The sequence below is a fragment of the Drosophila subobscura genome, chromosome A (assembly GCF_008121235.1).
Source record: "Drosophila subobscura isolate 14011-0131.10 chromosome A, UCBerk_Dsub_1.0, whole genome shotgun sequence".
Classification (NCBI taxonomy): domain Eukaryota; kingdom Metazoa; phylum Arthropoda; class Insecta; order Diptera; family Drosophilidae; genus Drosophila; species Drosophila subobscura.
The window spans coordinates 2,935,069-2,953,676 of record NC_048530.1 but is presented as its reverse complement, the minus strand read 5'-3'; the positions used below and the strand labels follow the sequence as shown (position 1 = coordinate 2,953,676).

The following is an 18,608-nucleotide window of genomic DNA, read 5'->3' as shown; positions in this document are numbered from 1 at the left end:
TCCCCGGGCCACCGTCGTAGCGGGCCAACGGGATTAGTGGGTCTCTGTCTGTTCTCTCTGTCGAGAGAGGACGAGATAGAGAGAGAGGGAGAGGAAGACTACCTGCTATGGCACAGATACCCCGTACAGCCAACCACGCATTTGTCCATTAGCTGGACATCAATCATGATAATTGCCTGCTGCTGCTGCCCGGCTGGCCGGCTGTGAGATTTGCGTTTGCGTTTGCGTTTAAGTTTGCTGAGGTGATTGTCAGCCAGCTGCCGGCTATGAAACTACATAATTGAAATGTCCACAGCAATGAGCAAGCTTTCCATTCCGTCCCCTCTGTACATTAATTCTAATGATCAACTAACGGATTCATTTGATTGCTAAATGAATGTTGGAGCACACCTTCCAGCTGCAAATGCCAACTCAGGGGATGGACAGCATGTTGGATGTATCGAAATAAAATCGATTGCCCGTCCGATAATCGATTCTATTTCTTCAAATTTTTCCTCCACATCTTTGGCATCTTTCTGTTGCTGTTTTTGTTATTTTTGAAAACCTAATGGGGCCGCCTTAGGGTAGGGTCGGGTAGGATAGGGTGGCAGCAGGCTCTGTTCTTGATGTCAGAGCCAAAGGAATTTTAATTCGTTTATGATTCCCGCGTGCCCCTCTCACACTCACACTCACACTCACATTTATATTCCCTTCGCTTACTCTCTCGCTCTCTCTCTCTCTCTCTCTGTCTTTCTGTCTCTCTGCTGTTACGCAAATTTAAACGTCTCCCTGGATGCCGCATGTCCCAGGGCCAGGGGCATGGCCATATCGTTCCGCCTGCATTCCGCCAGAAATCGGTTTTTAATGCATTCCCCCCCCTTTGATTGAATGGCAACGTGGGGGCTGGGTTTCTATAAATAGAATTCAGCAAAATGGCACACTTAGGGCGGGGGGCGGAACAGGAACAGGACATTCCTTTTGCTGGACAGAGGCTGTCGGCGGCGTTGATGAAGATGGAGCTGGAGCTGTGAATGACGTTCATCGAGAGGCAGTGCGTGGTCGTGGAATCTGCTCAATGTGGCTGGGGCTGTGGGTGTGGGTGTGCGGGGCTTTTGCTGCACTTGTCAGGATATTCAAGAAGGAGCTGCTGGAATCGCTTTTGTCGTGCTGCAACGCGCAGGCCACACCATCAAATCCACTTTGCCAATTAGCCCCCAGGTTTTCAGCGCCCCATAATCCAAAAGTCGAACAAATTAAGGCGCAAATTGCCTTTCCACGAAAATGAAAAGCTGTCAGCGACGTTACAGGGGGGGAAAGCGTCTAGGGCTGGAAGAGTTAACAAAAAACGAGGAGGAACGTTGTGAGACGCGTCTTAAGCCGCGTCACAACTCTTATACCCGGTACTCAGTACTACATCTGCACCTTAGCGGTTATTTGTCAAATTTTACATTTTCTCTTCATCTGTCATCTACATCAACAACACTACTCACGCCAACACGCTCCTTTAACTCGCCACCCTCCCCTAGAGACACACACTGCAGAGTCAGGGCAGAGGCAGCGGCAGAGTCGTGGCAGAGGATGAGTCAGAGACGTGTCAGGGGAAGAGGCCTCTGCCACTGCGTGAAGCAGAGTGTGAATGAGAGAATGTGTAAAAGCAACAAAAGCTGCTGGACAGGGTGGGTTTAGCCACTGCAACTTAATTTCTTCATTGTGGCCATAATAATGATCCAATCGGATCCCAATTTGGTGATCAGATAGATATAGTCATTCCCTACGGAATGGCGTTTTTAGTTTTCTTTTATCTTTAAAATTGTAGATTTGGGAGGTTTTCGCCCTTTTGCGGGGGCGGAAGAGGGCGTGGCTCATTTTTGAAATACACTTGTAACAGTGTGAGCATACAGAAGTCTGGATGCAAAATTTGGTGGCTCTAGCTTTTATGGTCTCTGAGATCCAGGCGCTCAACAAGACGGACGGACAGACGGACAGACGGACGGACAGACAGACATGGCTCAATCGACTCGGCTATTGATGCTGATCAAGAATATATATACTTTATGGGGTCGGAGACGTTTCCTTCTGTGCGTTACATACATTCACTTTGTGCACAAATACAATATACCCTATTTACTCTTCGAGTACCGGGTATAAAAAGAAGGAAAAAGCTTCAAAAGTTTCATAAAAGTTTGGTGGAGTCAGATCCCCTTTGCTCATAATTGAAAACTTTTTGAAATAATAAAGAACGTCCACCGCCCCGTAGAATAGCTGTCCCTCCTCGCCTGTCCTCAGGCTGTCAGCCTTTTATCTTTTGTGAGCAGCCACACAGTGCAGCTCAAACTGTGCCTGTTTGAGAGCCTCTCGAATGGCGAGATGGAGATCTCCCATGGGATTGCCTCGGAGGCATCCGAAGAATCGAGATGCAAAAATCGTAACTTTTGCCGAGACTTTTATAGCGCACTTTTTTAATTTGTTTTTCCCCCATTTGCTTGACTAATGCAATTCCCTTTGCTCATTTCCATCAATTCCCATGAACAGGAATCGCCGGCGCTCCGGCTCGAGCATTGTTGTCCTGGACGGTGATGATCTGAAGCCATGCCTCCCGGATGATTATATAAGTGGACAGCATCACCACTTGCAACAGCAACATCCGCAGCATCCACAGCATCCGCAGCATCCACAGCAGCAGCAGCAGCACCACTACCGCACGCATTCGAGTGACATCAGAGAGATTGACCAGGAAATGCTGACCATGCTGTCCGTGAATCAAGATAACGGTTAGTATACAAAGTCATTTACTTTATGGGTCCAAATATAGTTATAATATTTATCGCTTATTGTAGGACCACATCGTGAGATGGCCGTCGATTGTCCGGACACGTTCATAGCGCGCAACAAGACGCCACCCAGATATCCGCCACCCCGTCCACCGCAGGTAAGCAAACAACAACAAAAAAAAGCCCCAAAACCACGTAATCACACACCCAAAAACCCACCAAACACCAACACTAACAACAGCACCACTTAACACCACTAAGCTAATGTTTGAGAGTAACCAAAATAATAGAAGGTAGAACCCCACAGACCCCGTAGTAGATCCAGACCCAACCCCACACAAAAACAGTGTATAAAAAATATAGGAACCTAAGAACTAAATAACTTAAGAACCTAAACCAAAATAACAACCAAAACCAACAACAACAACAACCACTCGCTTCATTCCACACTCAACCACATTCATAATCACATGTCATGCATTCCATTCATTTTCTTTTCAAAAAACAAAACCTGCACCACTAAAAACCATACACACACATATGCACACACACACACACGCACACAGAAACATAAAACCACCGTCAAGAAAACCAACACCAACACAAAGAACACCAACACCAACACCACAACCTCAACCACCTCCACCATATCGACATTCCATAATGATGATCATGCTAACAAAATGTTAATTGTTGCATATCATTCTTCACATCAACATGAACAACAACTACAACAAAAACCACAACAACAACAACAAAAACATGAACACCATCATCAACACACAACAACAACAAAAACAACAACAACAATTGTTGCAACCATCGATGATGATGTTGCCACACAAAATCTGTTCAATCAAAAACAACAAAATAAATTGGAACAAATTGAAAACTATGAAAATTGTCTACAATTGGAACAACAACAACAACCACAGACAACAGTGGCGACAGCAGCAGCAGCAACAGCAGCAACAGCACCAGCAAACACAACCACAAAAGTGGCTGAACAGCAAACGCCATGCAACAATAAGTTACAACAACAGGCAACGAGCAACAGCAGCAACAGCAACAGTGGCAGCAACAACATGGCAGATGATTACCTCTGTGTGGTGGATGGCGGCCTCTATCGCAGCCAGGGCTCTGGCTCACCCACGTCGACAGGCACCTTCGACGAGGTCCTGAGCAAGCATACGCTGGACTCCTTCGGCAGCATTGCCTACCGCCACTTGCACCAGCAACAACAGCAGCAGCAGCAGCAAGCGACGAGCAACGGCAACAGCAACAGCAACAGCAGCGGAAGTGGAAGTGGAACCACTGCCACGCCCAGCAATGGGCAGCCGCCTGTGGATGATCAGACATTGGCGAGCAGCAACACGTGCCACACAAGCAACAGCAATTCGCTGAACAGCAGCAACAGCTCCATGCACACCAGCAACAGCAACAGCAGCAGCAGCCACATTGCCAGTGCCGCCTCCTCCTCGCTGACGAACCCCACCAGCATCAGCAACGGCAGCAGCTCGACCGTGCCCGATGACCTAAGCCTTGCCCCACCCGGCTATGAGCCGGTGGTGGCACTGCTGCCCAGCCTGCCACCGATGGCCAAGCACAGGGAGCTGCCCGTCGATGTGCCCGACAGCTTCATCGAGATCGTGAAGACACCGCCGCGATATCCGCCGCCGGCGCATCTCTCCTCGCGCGGATCGCTGCTCTCCAATGGCAGCGCATCCACGGTCCAGACCACGCTCTCCTCGCTGCCACCTGCCACTGTTGCCACCGTTGCCACTGTGGGGGCTGCAGCTGGCACTGCCACTGCCACGGCAACGGCCACTGTTGCTGGTAGCAGTGGCATAGGCATAGCCGGCGATGCGAAGCGGGTGTCCGATGAGGTATACCACATTGTATTTGTACTTTGAATTGAATCTCTATCGTTCCCCTGCTCTGTCTCTTTGTATTTCCATCTTTATCACTCTCTCTCTCTCTCTCTACATCTATCTGTATCTCTGCATCTCTGTATCTGTGTCCACTGTTTCCCTGTGTCTATTTTTATCTACAAGTTTCTCTATCTCGTAGTTTCTCTTTGATATACGTAAATATGTAAGTGTGTAAGCGGATTGTGTGTCCATGTCCCTGTTGATTGTCCCACAATTGCATCTGTGTCCTGGAAGTGGGAGGCATATCTTCTGGGATCCAGGGACTCTGCATCTTTTCGATAACAGCTGTCGGTGTATCGCAAATCGATTACTAATTTCAATTTATCGACCATATATCGAAGCTTGCGATTTTGTAGGAGTGGATAGAAAAGTCGTAAGCTCCTTTTTTCTGACTAATTAGCGTATCCCCACCCCCACCCCAACCTCGCAGCAACGTAAAGCAGGTCGGACATTGTGCCACAGTTGACCCCGAGGCGGAATGTGGCTTGTGGCACACACCACCCAACCTACCCCTTTCGCAATCGGTTGGCCTAATTCGTGGCATTAGAGCCGCAGCACTGGCCTCGTTAGCAGTGGCCTAATCCAAACATAACCAGAAGAGGACCACGACAAACACCAACCCCAACCCCACCCCCACCACTGTCCCAGCCCCGTCTTCAGCCGCCCTTTCACGCTCAGCGGGGGGTGGTTGGGGGGCTCAGAGCTCCCGCTGTGCCGCCTGTTCCCGCTGCTTATTTCATCATTTGCAGCTCGCTCTCTCGCTCTCTCTGGAGCTCTCGCTCTACCCGGAGCACTCTCTGAGCTCTTTCAGGCGATGAAAAATAAATGCCATTTATATGAAATTGCTCTCGATTAATTTTCCAATGGCTGCAGAACAAAAGCGAAGCGGATACCAAAAGAAAGAGAGGGAGAGAATAGCGCTTTTCCTTTCATTCCTGCTGTATCTCTATCTTTGGTATGTTGCTTTTGCTGTCCTTCTCCCCTTTTTCAAATCTTTTCCTTTATTCATGGCTTTGGAAGAACAGCACAGCTGACAGACAGACAGACAGGCAGTGAGACAATGCACTGAATGAGAGGAATCAAGAGAGTAATTGCATTTATTTCCCGAGTGTATTCCATCGAGTCACTCTAAGCTCCAAGTTTCAAGCACTCGGAGCAAATGACACCCACAAAACTTTAAGTTCAGTGTGGGAGGAAGCTTAGATGCTCTCTCGATGCTTCCACCCAGCCATGGTTCGTTCTTATGGCAGCTATATACGATATGCCCCCCAAAAGTGGCTCGAGAATGGTCAAAGAACATCCACACAGAGGGATATCTTAGAGATATCCGGTAAGGGAATACGGATGGTTCCCTTGGCACTCACTCGCTTGACTTGCAAAAGGATTAAGCTGCGAAACATTTAAGGCCGCGCCGCCTTTAAAGCTTTCATCATTTACTTCTCAATTTAAATGCCTCGGGTATAAGAGTTATTGTTTGATGATGTTCGTTTAAAGTGGATATTCACTTCGGAAATCTCGTATACCCGAGGCAGATACATAGTTAAAATTAGATGAAAATATATTAACCTACGAAATTGAAGCGTTTCGCTGATTCAGAATATATTCGTGTTTAGCTTCCAGTCATGCACATGACATATATTTTGTTTTTATGCAGTCTCTTTTGTACATTTAGCTTGTGCTTCTGGCTATTCGATGAATGAAATTCCCAAGCATCCAGATTGACTTTGTAGAAGCATCCAGATGCATCCAATTATCCAAGGCCTCCCGAGGGAAAGTCCTATAATCCGGGGAGTGCTTTTTGTTTCTCATTTCTCGCTAGTCTGTCATCCATCTTGCAGGGGGGATGGGGAATTGCACCCAACACAGAACACACAAAATCCATTAAAAATTTAATTCTGAAATCATCAGTCACACACAGAAGCATAAAACAACACACGCACACACACACACACACACACAAACTGAAGCACACACATACTCGTACATACACACACATGTATAATGAACAGTAATCAAATAAAACTGATGTGGAAAATCGCGTTATCCCTACAGCTCAATGGCAATGCCAAGCCCGTGCCACCGCCCCGGGATCATCTACGGGTGGAGAAGGATGGGCGGCTGGTCAACTGTTCGCCCGCCCCCCAACTACCGGATCGCCGGGCAGCGGGCAATGGCAACGGCAGCAGCGGCAGCCACAGTCAGCAGCACCATCTGCAGCAGTTGCACCTCCATCAGCAGCAGCTGCACCACCAACAGCAGCAGCAGCAAATCGCCCAGATTGTCGAGCCCACGCTGGAGCAGCTGGACAGCATCAAGAAATACCAGGTAAGTGGAGGCTTTCAATCTCAAAGTGTGGAGTATTTTTTAGTGGCGCCTACAGGATAGGCTATGAAAATTTTCAAATGCTAAGAAACTCCACCAATGAATGCAAAACTGTCGGAGTCGTTGGAAAACCAAGGGGAAGTAGCTAAAAGAGTTTTCCTATGTATGTAACTGTTCTATTTGTGTACATAGAACTTACATTCTTCATTGCTTTGGTGCATTTAAGTCGTAATAGTTTGATGGTTTGATTGTTGAAAATAATATTTCGAATCTGCATAAATATCTACATACATACGTACCACTCGAAACGAAGTGTTTTGAGTGCAGCTGTACCATTTCGATTCAAATTCTTGGCGCTTTCCTTTCTTCTCTTCCTTTTGGACACACTCTCTGGAGGCGCTCTTTATGCAGTCGATGTGTTAAATGGGATTTCAGGTGATCTGCTGATGATGTTTCGTGATCCACTGTGATCTACTGTACCTCCACAATGTTGTTACTCTCAACGCGGCTGGGCTGTCAGGTCAGAGTCTTTTCAATTGTGCTTTGTGGTTCCGTGGGCTCCGTTTGCTGCCCTGCCTCATTGACATGCATCACATGTAGCCGCGTAGCCTTTCCCTCCCCCGCCGACTACTCGAACCCACGGGTCCACTCGGCCCACACCCTGCCCTTTTCACTGGTTAACGGCAACAGAACAAACGCTATTTTTTGTTGTTATTTTTGTGTGTGTGTTGGGGCAACACTTCCGGTTCGTTTGCTGGTTTTATCCTCTCCTCTTCTTTTGTTTGTTCTTTGTTCTCCAGTTTTGTGGACATTGACCGCAACTGCAGTGGCTCTCGAACTTTAAGCTGTACTTAAACAGAGACAAGGGTGTGGGGGGGCAGCGAGAATTTTGATTTGCCGCGACCTCTGGACCTGGACCACCATTACATTTAACTAGTAAAACTATTAAAAAACTTTTACCGCGCCACAAGACAATACCACCAAGGGGCGGGACGTCGCAAGGTGCGGGTGCTGAGGCGGGTGCTGGTGCACTGGGGCAAGGTATGCTGGATTGTAATGCCACAGTGGACAGGGGAAAGGGTGTCGATAGAAGGGCGTAACTGTTTATACGGAACTACGGCTTAAGGGCGAGGGTATCGTGGGGGTCGTGAAAAAAAAGTTCCTCAACAACTTTATCCACTGCGTCAAGCGGTGGGTGGAGCGCGTGCTGGAAGGGGAGAATGTGTGTGCTCTTCGAGGGGATTGCTATGGGTGGGGGGTAGGGGTAGGTTCTGCTGTTGTCCAAAGCGGAAGAAAGGGAAATTATAATGCTGTTAAAAAGTAAAACATTTTGCATTCATTTGGCTGCCTGCAAGGCGTGTGATGGTGGGTGGCACGCCCCCACGCCCCACGCCCACACGCCCACACACCCCGAGGCGTGGGAGTAGGGTGGCAAAAAGTTGTTTAATTCAATGATTAATTATGCAACTTTTTAATCGAATTGTTTCATTCCGCCTGCGGACATCTCTCTGAAAAATTGCACCCCTCCTATTTGTTGGCTCCTATTCTGCGTATGTGTAGGCGTGGCAGTGCGGAAGATAAATGCATAAAATTAATTGAAAACTGAAGGAGAAATCAGTGAGCATCGGGAGGAAAGCAGAGTTCCAGAAACTATGGAAAACAAACCACATTCATATACATACATATGTACATATGCATATGTGTATATGTAGGAGAATACGTGAGAGTGAGTCGAAGGAGTTAGGGAACATTGGATTGTTGGATGACACGGATTGACTTTGATTGCATGAGCATCAACACGAAGTGAGAGTCTGAAGAGAATATTAAGTTATGAAGAATGCAAATAATTGTATATTAAATGTTCTTAGACACAAAGTTCGTTCTTTGAAGACCTTCGGGAAAAGAGATGGGTTTCCATTTGAAGGTAGCTGCAACATACAATTGCGGGTAAAGATATCCCTTTGCAGGGAAACTCATTCTGAATAAATCTCCGAAAATGGAGCACACACATAAATTAATCTGAAATAATTGTCGTTCTTTATCGATGATTCGCGTTTTATTTGCTGCCAAATGAATGTTGCTCGAAATCGATGAACAATATGATAAGCGCCTTGTTTTTGGTCTCCTTCGGCCATGGTAATTATCAATGCATATTTGTGAAATTTATCATGGCCAGCATTCTTATCGCTCGCTGTTATCGCGATCGCCTCTGGCACACACACGACTGTGTACAAGTGCATGTAGATAGCGCACCATTGCAGCGATTTTGTTTGTAATTTTTTCACCTGTTTGATTTTGGTTTTATTTTGTTTGATTTTGTTGAGAGGCAGATTGTTTTTTGCTACTGTTCTTCCTCTCCCCGCACCGCTGCGCGAAGCCACGCCACGACTTTTCCTATGCCCACTCTCGCTGTTGCGTGTCGAAAGTACGAAAATTAGTTAAGCATTTCATTTGTTGCGAATTTTGTGGAGAGCGAACTGTGAGCAAGATACTGAGTCAGATACCTGCCCATACACGAATGCACAGAGACACACAGATACAGATGCAGCCGAAAGCAGAGTGCGTCTTAAGCCGGCTTACACCTCTCGCAGTTCCCCCAACTCCCTCCTCGCTTACGCTCTCACATGCCGACGGATGGCAGCTCAACTCTTTTCGCTCTTCCCCCCGCCACTTGCTCTTTCACACACCTGCTCTGCTGTGCTCTCTCCACTGCTGCCGCTGCTCTCTCTCTCTCTCTCAGCACACTCGCTCCCAAGTACTGTCCAAACGAAGCATACGCTGCTTTGCACCGAAAATGAATAGCATCTGAATATGCACGGGCCTCTGTAAGCGACGCACTTTGAGTGCGTAAAAGATCATTGAATCGCTTAAATATACCCAAAGTCAAGATACACAAAAATTAGTCTCTAAATCTTTTGGATCATGGGGTAAACGGACTAGTGCTCTGGCTGCTTGGTGCTTACCCGCTGAGCAATGTGAATGTTGCCTCGTTTGGACAGTGCTTAAAATTGAAGCTCTGCCCGTCGCTTTGTCGCTTCCGTCGCGACGGTGCTCTGCTGCTGTCTACCGGCCTGTCGCTTTGCTGCCGTGTGTGGCGCTCGTTTGTTATGATTTCGCAGTCGCGTTTTTAGTTGTTCGGCGATCGGCCGCAGAAAATATATTCTTGTTGTTTTTTTTGTCGTCCCCCTCCCAGCTCCAACATCATTTCGGGCCAAGTGCGTTACCAAATAATAAAATTCGAAGCAAATTAAGTCGCGATAAGATAAAGATTCAGAAATATCTTTGGAGGGCAGTTTGCCTCTATAAATTGGGAACTACTAAACCGATCAAGGATTCCATTTGCCTCGATGGGTGCAGTTTGAAAGCCACTGTGCCTGGCAGCTTGTTACATTTTTGTGTATTTTGTTATGTGTTGTGGCGCAATCCGTGTGTGTTTTTGCAATCCGAACGGTGCAAATAAGGCGTGGCTTGATAAACCATAAAAGCCAAAAATTCTCACTTTTGCCAAAGCACGTACCACCAAAGGCACTCCAAAAAAACAAAAAAAAAAACCAAAAAAAACCAAACAAAAACGACAGCAATTCAACAACGGTTTATGCGCCAAAAAGGGGCAAACCAAGGCGTGGTGCGAGTACTTGCAGTTGCAGCCATAACGGAATGCTCGCGTAACCAAAGCCAACGGGAATGTAAATGCAAAAGGCAGGAGGCGGTAGGCAGCAGACAGGAGGCAGGAGGCAGTAGGCAGGAATGCAGGAGGCACATGCAAACCTCGTAAAAAATCACTCGACAAAAGTTGAGAAAACAATTTTCAAAAAGCAACAAACAAACATAAAACGAAAGTGCAATCAAGAATGATAACGGTGAATCAACAGTGTGGCCAGATACACAGGACACCAAAGTGTGATCAAATTTCCATTAAAGTGGAAGAGAAAAATGTGATGCTAAGCTGATAAATTAAATAAAACAAATAAAACATAGGAGGGATCTGAAAATGAAATATAACCTAAATAGAAGCCATCATTTGATTGAAATATGACCAAAGCCAGACACTAGCTGCCAGCAACATGCATTGTTTTTCTCTATTATTTCAATGATTTTACTTTAGATCGCATTTTATCGAAAAATAATATTCTTGGACTTTGCTCCGACGCACGATTTTTATAATCGAGAGTGCAGAACAAAGGCAGCCACCAATTATAATATCCGCGTGAATGATAAACAGTTGAGGTGAACTCTTTATTTTTGTCTGTATTTTTACCTTTTTGTGGATTCTGTTCGCCTACCCCCCTTCCCCCTGCCGCCTTCCCTTTATGTGCTTTTCTGTTATTGTTATTCCGAATGAAAATGCAGCGTCAACGGCGGCTGCTCATTTCCCAAGCCAGGCACGTCGCCAGCAGCAGCTAAAATAACAACAACAGCAATAACAATGCAAGGGGAAGGCTGGATGGCTGGCTGAAAACAAAAAAAACGAAGCAATAAATATACAAATAAACAAATTTGTTAAATGAAATAGTTGTAAAAATGCACGGGCATTTCCAGTGCCGCCTGCTGTTGAATGGAAAGCATGAATAATTTTGTTTGTTTTCGGCGTGGCTAAGATACAAAAAATGCGAGTGCATACAGCAGATGGAGAGAATGTAGAACTTTCGCCAGAGCAGCAGCAGCAGCAGCAGCAGCAACGATTCAACTTGAAATGCGCATTAAGTTGCATTTCATTTGGGTCTGCAACTGAAAAGAGCTGAAATGACAGTTTCATATTCAAATTTATGCATTTGGCCAGGTGGGTGGGCATTGAGGGGCCATTTGCATACTGCACCACTGCCGCTGCTGCCGCTGCTGCCACTGCTGCCGCTGCTGCTGCTGCTGTCTCCACAGTTGTTCCAGCTGTGGTGTGTGACCAACAGACATTTTTGTTTGCCAGAAAAGAGAGCTGCCTCCGACGGACCGATCCAACGATCCAACGATCGATCGATGAAAGTGAAATGCCAGTGGCAGTGTAACCAAATGACGCACTAATCAAAGACGTAACTAGCAACAACAGCCGCAGCAAAATGGTTGTCTCAACACTGAGCATTACGTTGGAGAACAACGGCAACAACGTGGTGGATGTGCCACATGCGGCTGGAGTGCCTGTGGTAGAGAATACGCCCCAGAAGTTTTCGGTTCTGTGCGGCAGCAACAATCAGCATGTTAACAATAACTCCAACAACAATAATTGCAATAATTACACCAACAACACGAACAAATCTCAACAATCTCAACAACAGCAGGAGAAGGAAAATGCTAAACTCAACAACAACAGCAGCCAATACTTCGATATGAATGGCAATGGAATGGAAATTGAAATGGGAGTGGGTGTGGGTGTGGGTGTGGAACTGGATGCCATCCAAGGATCACCTTCACCATCGATCGCCTCCACATCGATGGCCACGCCCCAGCGTAGCGCCTCCGCCCTGCGTCGCGGCAATCAAATCCAACGATCCTCGACACGTTTGCGGCAACAACAGGCAAGTGGCTCGGGGTTTGTCGACAGCTGCCTTTATCTACATACATGCATACACGTGTAGCTCGAGTGTATGCTAACTAAAGCAAAAATAAAACTGCAAAGCACCAACAACCATTGGCAGCACGAAAACCAGTTGACAAGTAGGCTAACTGGCTGCCGTTGAGTGAATTCTCGCCTAGGCGTTAAAGCAATAAAAAATTAAAACGAAAAATACCTTACGAAAATAACACAAACCAGAAACCAGTCAGAACGAAGCCTCACGTGCCTCGACACTTAGATAACGAGCACTCAGTTTCTACATTTCCATTTGGATCCACAGTGTGATGACAGGATCTCCCTAGGATGGAGCTAGTGCTAGGAAGAGAGAATTTAATCAGACAGGCAGAGAAAGAGAATGCGAGAAAGGCATCCACACATTGTTTTCATTAACTTTGTTTCCTCCACAGGGTACACAGTTCTCTTATGTTCTTAAGGAACAAATATTTTTACTACAAGCGAAAGGAAATTCGTGAGAATGTGCAAAACAAATTGTTTGAATTTTGAAATGCTGCAAACATTTCCAATACAAAAGGAGGAGGAGCCTTAGGCTCCGAGACAAATAAAAAGACTTAATCAAGAAATCAAGATTGGTATAATGAATTGTTTAAGCACCGCTCACCCCTATACGAGTGATTTGTTATACTGATAAATATGTGTCTTTATGGGCTGGAAGGTGCACTGACAGACACTTTATCCATTTGGGGGGATCGACAGAGAGTCGGACGGCAAGTGCACTTCTTGGCTGAGTAGACCCTTCTGTCATGTTGTGGGTAGAGGGTATCAGCGTTAATATATTTTTAATTTTATTGTACGCGCAATTTCAATATTTATTTATGCCGGCCGTCGTTGTTGTTTTTACCTTCGATGATGATGATGATGATGACGATGATGTCATGGCTTTGCCGTCAACGGTTTTTGTTGCTTTTTAAGGCATTCCTCCATTTGTTAGTGGTGTGTTTTTCCTTAACAATTACTAAAGTTTCTGGTGTTACGGGTTGCTGTTGCTGTGGCTGTTGCTGTTGCTGTCAGATGATTGATGGCCGGCCCGAGCTAAGGTAAGAAGCTTTTGTAGGCTTCATTTGATCTATGAATAGCAAAAGGTACGGGACGGGACGGGCCGGTGCCAAGTGTTTCCACGTTTTCGATTTGTGTGGGAGTTTTAGCTCAGGTTTCACTCGATGCCTTCAGCTCCACGAAAGATTCTCATTCTTACGAGTACGAGCAGATCTGGCTCTCAAGTCTTAAAAGTTATTCCTTCATCTATTCCCTGTGCTTTTATTGGCGCAAACCCACAGTCAAATGTAACATTTTAAGTGGCTCTTCCAGTCCGGGCTGTGAAAGGATGTCATAGGATGATAAAAGTCTTACCCAAAACTACTTTCACTGATGTCCCCAACTTAACTGGCATTCAAAATTTCAAAAGCACTTTGTTCGATGATACGACAAGTACTCCCGTTTATTGCTTAAGGGGGTGAAGGGTAGCGATTTCATTCCAAACTTTGATTTCATTTTGCAGTTTTAGAGGTACTCCACTTAATGGGCGTCCTCTCGCTCTCCCACTGACAATTTTAGCTTGAAACTAATTCCCCTTTTCCATGAAGTGTGAAAACACAGTCATGAAATTAATACAAATATGCGACAGCGGCGCAGCTCTTCGAATTAACACAGCTGATCCACTGAGTGGCATAGAAAACATTTAATTTGTTTCTTTGAGCCTTTTGTGTTGTGTGTCCTCCAGTGCTACCTGCGAACATATTTATGTATCTTCTGATATCTTTTGCTCTTTCTGTGCGACTTCGTCTCTGTCTCTCTCTGTCTCTCGTGTCTCTGTCATCTGTTTTCATTCAACCTCCAATGCCACTGCTCTCCAATCTGCGTTTCGGTTCACATGGTTAGTGCTGGAAGTGTTGGCTACGGCTACGGCCACGGCTACGGGTAGCTGTGCAGGTGAAGATGGTTGTGGTGATGGTGCTGCTGCATGGGGGCGGTTTATATGAGGATGACCCTCACCTCCCTGCTATGGGGTCAAGGGAGGAGCGGTTGCTTTGGTCGAGGGGGGTGTGGGGGTCTCGGTACAGCATTTCTCAGAGGTGCTTGAAATTTTCTGCTGATTCTCTAGCTGTGTGTGTTGGGTTGTTTGGAATTTTTGCTCTTCGCTTTTGTTGCTCTACGGGTTCCGTTCCGTTCCGTTCCGATCCGCTCCCCTTCGAATTATTATGCAAGTCTAGCAGAATTTTTATTATTTCTTAGTTGCCGTTTTTTTATTGTTGTTGTTGTTGTTGTTGTTGTTTTCATCTTTGTCGTTGTTCCTCTTTCTCTTTCTGTTGGCTCTTCCGCCTTTTGGAATTCCGAGCGTCTTTTCTGTTGTTATTCAATTCCGTTGTATTTTTTCTTTCTTTTTGTGTCTTGTCTATTTGTTGTTGCTGTTCTATGTTGATTTTTTACTCTTCCAGAGGGTATTGCGATTTTGTGGCCATGCTGCAGCGCGAAATGTATTTTGTTTTCGCCTTTTTAGATGGCATTTGTGTGGATGCGGAACTTCGCATGTTTCCCCATTTCACAATTGGTTTACTGATTAAGGGAAGGCCCACAAGCTTAACCAGTGCGTAACATATTTGGGGCAATTCTTTGGATTTACTTTATTGTACGTACTAGCACTCGCACTCGCACTCGCATGCAAAAGCTGTGGCATCAATACCCACCGACAGCCTGCCACAGTGCGCTGTCGGAACAGGTGAAAACAGAGACGGGAAGGGGGCACTTGAGGTGCTTCCGCAATAATTACATTCGCCACCCCTGCCACACCCACAGGCTGCACTATATGCAACTCATCCAACCACCCAACCACCCAACCACCCATCCACCCTTTTGTTAACCGCTTTGCGCTCATTAACGCATCGTCGGGGCCTGCCCTGCAGGGGACTGTCCTCGATGGGATTTTCTGCGGTATGCAACGGGCCACACCCACCGGCCGCAAGAAACACAAGCCACCCACTCGCCCACCCATCAGCCAAAGACCCTTTCGGGGCCACTGATACCCAGCAATTGCAGTTGCCGCAGGGCAGGGCTGGCAGGGGGCAAGAGTGGCGGAATGGAGGAGTATCTGCATAATTTATCGGTTAAAAGAAGCCCCAAGACAGACAGGCACATGGGCATTTCCTGCTCCATTTTGCAGACAAATCAAAGCAGAGGATGGGCTATAGGGTACTACAGGGTATGCGGATGGGCGACCACCGGTCGGTGTTGACCTTCTTTGTGGCATTGGATTCTGTGTGGCATGTCCGCTCAGGTGCCATCGCTGTTCCAGCTGCTAATTAAATTAGCGCGATTGTCGCGAGTGCGGATTAAGTGCGCCACTTAAGAGTCAACGCCCAGTGGTAGAGCCACAACCAGAGCACAGAGCCACGTTCTCCCCCCTGCCCTTCTATTCCATTCTAATGTTCATCCTCCCCCCCCTCTTCAACAGGAGCAACTGCGCCGGAGACGCGAGGAGGAGGAGCGCATTGCGCAGCAGAACGAGTTCCTGCGGAACAGTCTGCGTGGCTCACGCAAGCTGAAGGCGCTCCAGGACTCGGCCACACCTGGCAAGGCCATGGCCATGGCCCAGCAGCAGCCAGCTCCGGCGGGACTCGCCGCCATGCCCGCCGGTGTGGAGAATGAGGCCTATCTGCCGGATGATGATCAGGCGCAGCCACAGCCACAGCCACAGCCCCAGCCAGAGCATATCGATGGTGGGTACTCAATCTCAATGCTCTCCACTGGCCAGAGACTGACTCTGACTCTCTTGTTCCCAGGCTACGGCGAGCTGATCGCGGCACTAACCCGCCTCCAGAGCCAGCTGAGCAAGAGCGGCCTCAGCACGCTGGCCGGGCGGGTGTCGGCCGCCCACAACGTCCTGGCCAGCGCCAGTGTGGCCCACGTGCTGGCCGCCCGCACCGCCGTCCTGCAGCGTCGACGACCCCGCGTCGGCGGCCCACTGCACCACAACGCCCTCGGCCTGCAGAAGGACATCGTGGAGCTGCTCACGCAGTCGAACACCGCGGCGGCCATTGAGCTGGGCAACCTGCTCACCAGCCACGAGATGGAGGGCCTCCTGCTGGCCCACGATCGCATCGCCAATCACACGGACGGCACGCCCTCGCCCACCCCGACGCCCACGCCTGGCGGTGGCCTGGGATCGCTGAGCGGTGCCAGCAGTCCGGTGACGGGGCCAAAGAGAGCGATGGGCGGCGTGGTGGTGCCGCCACCAGTGGTGCCGCCAACGTTGGCGCAGCGCGGAGCAATGCCGCTGCCGCGTGGCGAGTCGCCGCCGCCTCCCCCGCTGCCCATGCCGATGCCCATGGCCATGCCGATGAGCGCCTGCTTTGGGACACTCAACGACCAGAACGACAACATCCGAATAATCCAGATCGAGAAGTCGACAGAGCCGCTGGGCGCCACCGTGCGCAACGAGGGCGAAGCGGTGGTCATTGGGCGGATCGTGCGCGGCGGAGCCGCCGAGAAGTCCGGCCTGCTGCACGAGGGCGACGAGATCCTGGAGGTGAACGGCCAGGAGCTGCGCGGCAAGACGGTGAACGAGGTGTGCGCCTTGCTCGGTGCGATGCAGGGCACCCTGACGTTCCTCATCGTGCCGGCGGGCAGTCCACCGTCGGGGGGCCTGGGAGGCCTTGGCCTGCCCGGCAGTATGGCCGGCAGCGGAGGACTCGGCTCGGGGCTGGGAGCGCACCGGGACACGGCCGTGCTGCATGTGCGGGCGCACTTCGATTACGATCCGGAGGACGATCTGTACATTCCGTGCCGGGAGCTGGGCATCAGCTTCCAGAAGGGCGATGTGCTGCACGTGATCAGCCGCGAGGATCCCAATTGGTGGCAGGCGTACCGCGAGGGCGAGGAGGACCAGACGCTGGCCGGCCTCATTCCTAGTCAGTCGTTCCAGCACCAGCGCGAGACGATGAAGCTGGCCATTGCCGAGGAGGCGGGCCTGGCCCGCTCCCGTGGCAAGGATGGGGCCAGCAGCAAGGGTGCCACGCTGCTCTGTGCGCGCAAGGGTCGCAAAAAGAAGAAGAAGGCCAGCTCCGAGGCAGGGTAAGCATCGTCACAAGGCACTAGCCACAGGCTGGAGAATCGCTAACTGATCTCTGATCCCTCTTGCAGCTATCCCTTGTACGCCACGACGGCGCCGGATGAGACCGATCCCGAAGAGATACTCACCTACGAGGAGGTGGCCCTCTACTATCCGCGGGCCACCCACAAGCGGCCCATCGTTCTCATCGGACCGCCCAACATCGGACGCCACGAGCTGCGCCAGCGCCTGATGGCGGACTCGGAGCGCTTCTCCGCTGCAGTGCCACGTAAGTGGAGTCCTCTCCCGCCGCTCTCTCTCTCTCTCTCTCTTTCTCTCTCTCTCTCTCTCTGTCTCTCTGTTTTTAACTATCTTTCTCGCTTGTGTTCAGTGTTCTATCTGCTCGAGGAGCGCCTCAAGGAGGCCAAGAAAAAGACCAAGGCCAAGGGTAAAGCACAGCCGCTGCCACTGAATCCCAGAGCAATCGCTAGCTATGCCCAGGCTTCTGGTGTTCCTCCATAATCCCTACACCACATTCAGTCCCTTTGCTAACGGCTCAACTGTCTCCCGTTTTTGTCATCCTGCAGATACATCACGTGCCCGGAGGGAGGGCGAGGTGCCCGGCGTCGACTATCACTTCATCACGCGCCAGGCCTTCGAGGCGGACATCCTGGCCCGACGCTTCGTCGAGCACGGAGAGTACGAGAAGGCCTACTACGGTGAGTCGAACATTGCCTCGAGGGCTTAACACGCAACGGAAAGTAATCCATTCAAACCCACAGGCACATCCCTGGAGGCCATACGAACGGTGGTGGCCAGCGGCAAGATCTGCGTGCTGAATCTGCATCCGCAGAGCCTGAAGCTGCTGCGAGCCTCCGACCTCAAGCCCTATGTGGTGCTGGTGGCGCCCCCCAGCCTCGACAAGCTGCGGCAAAAGAAGCTGCGCAATGGGGAACCATTCAAGGTGAGTCCTCCCATCGGCATTCCATCTGAATTGT

General features: G+C 49.0%; 1 protein-coding gene across 11 annotated transcripts in view; it reads left to right on the top strand.

The window, feature by feature from the left end:
- The window catches only part of LOC117903381, a 59,337-nt gene that overhangs the window by 39,037 nt on the left and 1,692 nt on the right, over positions 1-18,608 (top strand). For 3 of the 11 annotated variants that reach the window (XM_034815361.1, XM_034815351.1, XM_034815355.1), the window contains 9 exons: positions 2,512-2,750; positions 2,817-2,908; positions 3,317-4,636; positions 6,734-7,006; positions 16,015-16,279; positions 16,343-17,633; positions 17,703-17,899; positions 18,198-18,329; positions 18,393-18,574. In XM_034815361.1, the coding sequence (XP_034671252.1) occupies positions 2,512-2,750; positions 2,817-2,908; positions 3,317-4,636; positions 6,734-7,006; positions 16,015-16,279; positions 16,343-17,633; positions 17,703-17,899; positions 18,198-18,329; positions 18,393-18,574 (3,991 nt within the window). Of the gene's footprint in view, positions 1-2,511; positions 2,751-2,816; positions 2,909-3,316; positions 4,637-6,733; positions 7,007-11,895; positions 12,511-16,014; positions 16,280-16,342; positions 17,634-17,702; positions 17,900-18,001; positions 18,059-18,197; positions 18,330-18,392; positions 18,575-18,608 lie in introns of those variants that run through there. The other 8 variants (XM_034815362.1, XM_034815353.1, XM_034815357.1 and 5 more) reach the window with 6 other exon arrangements.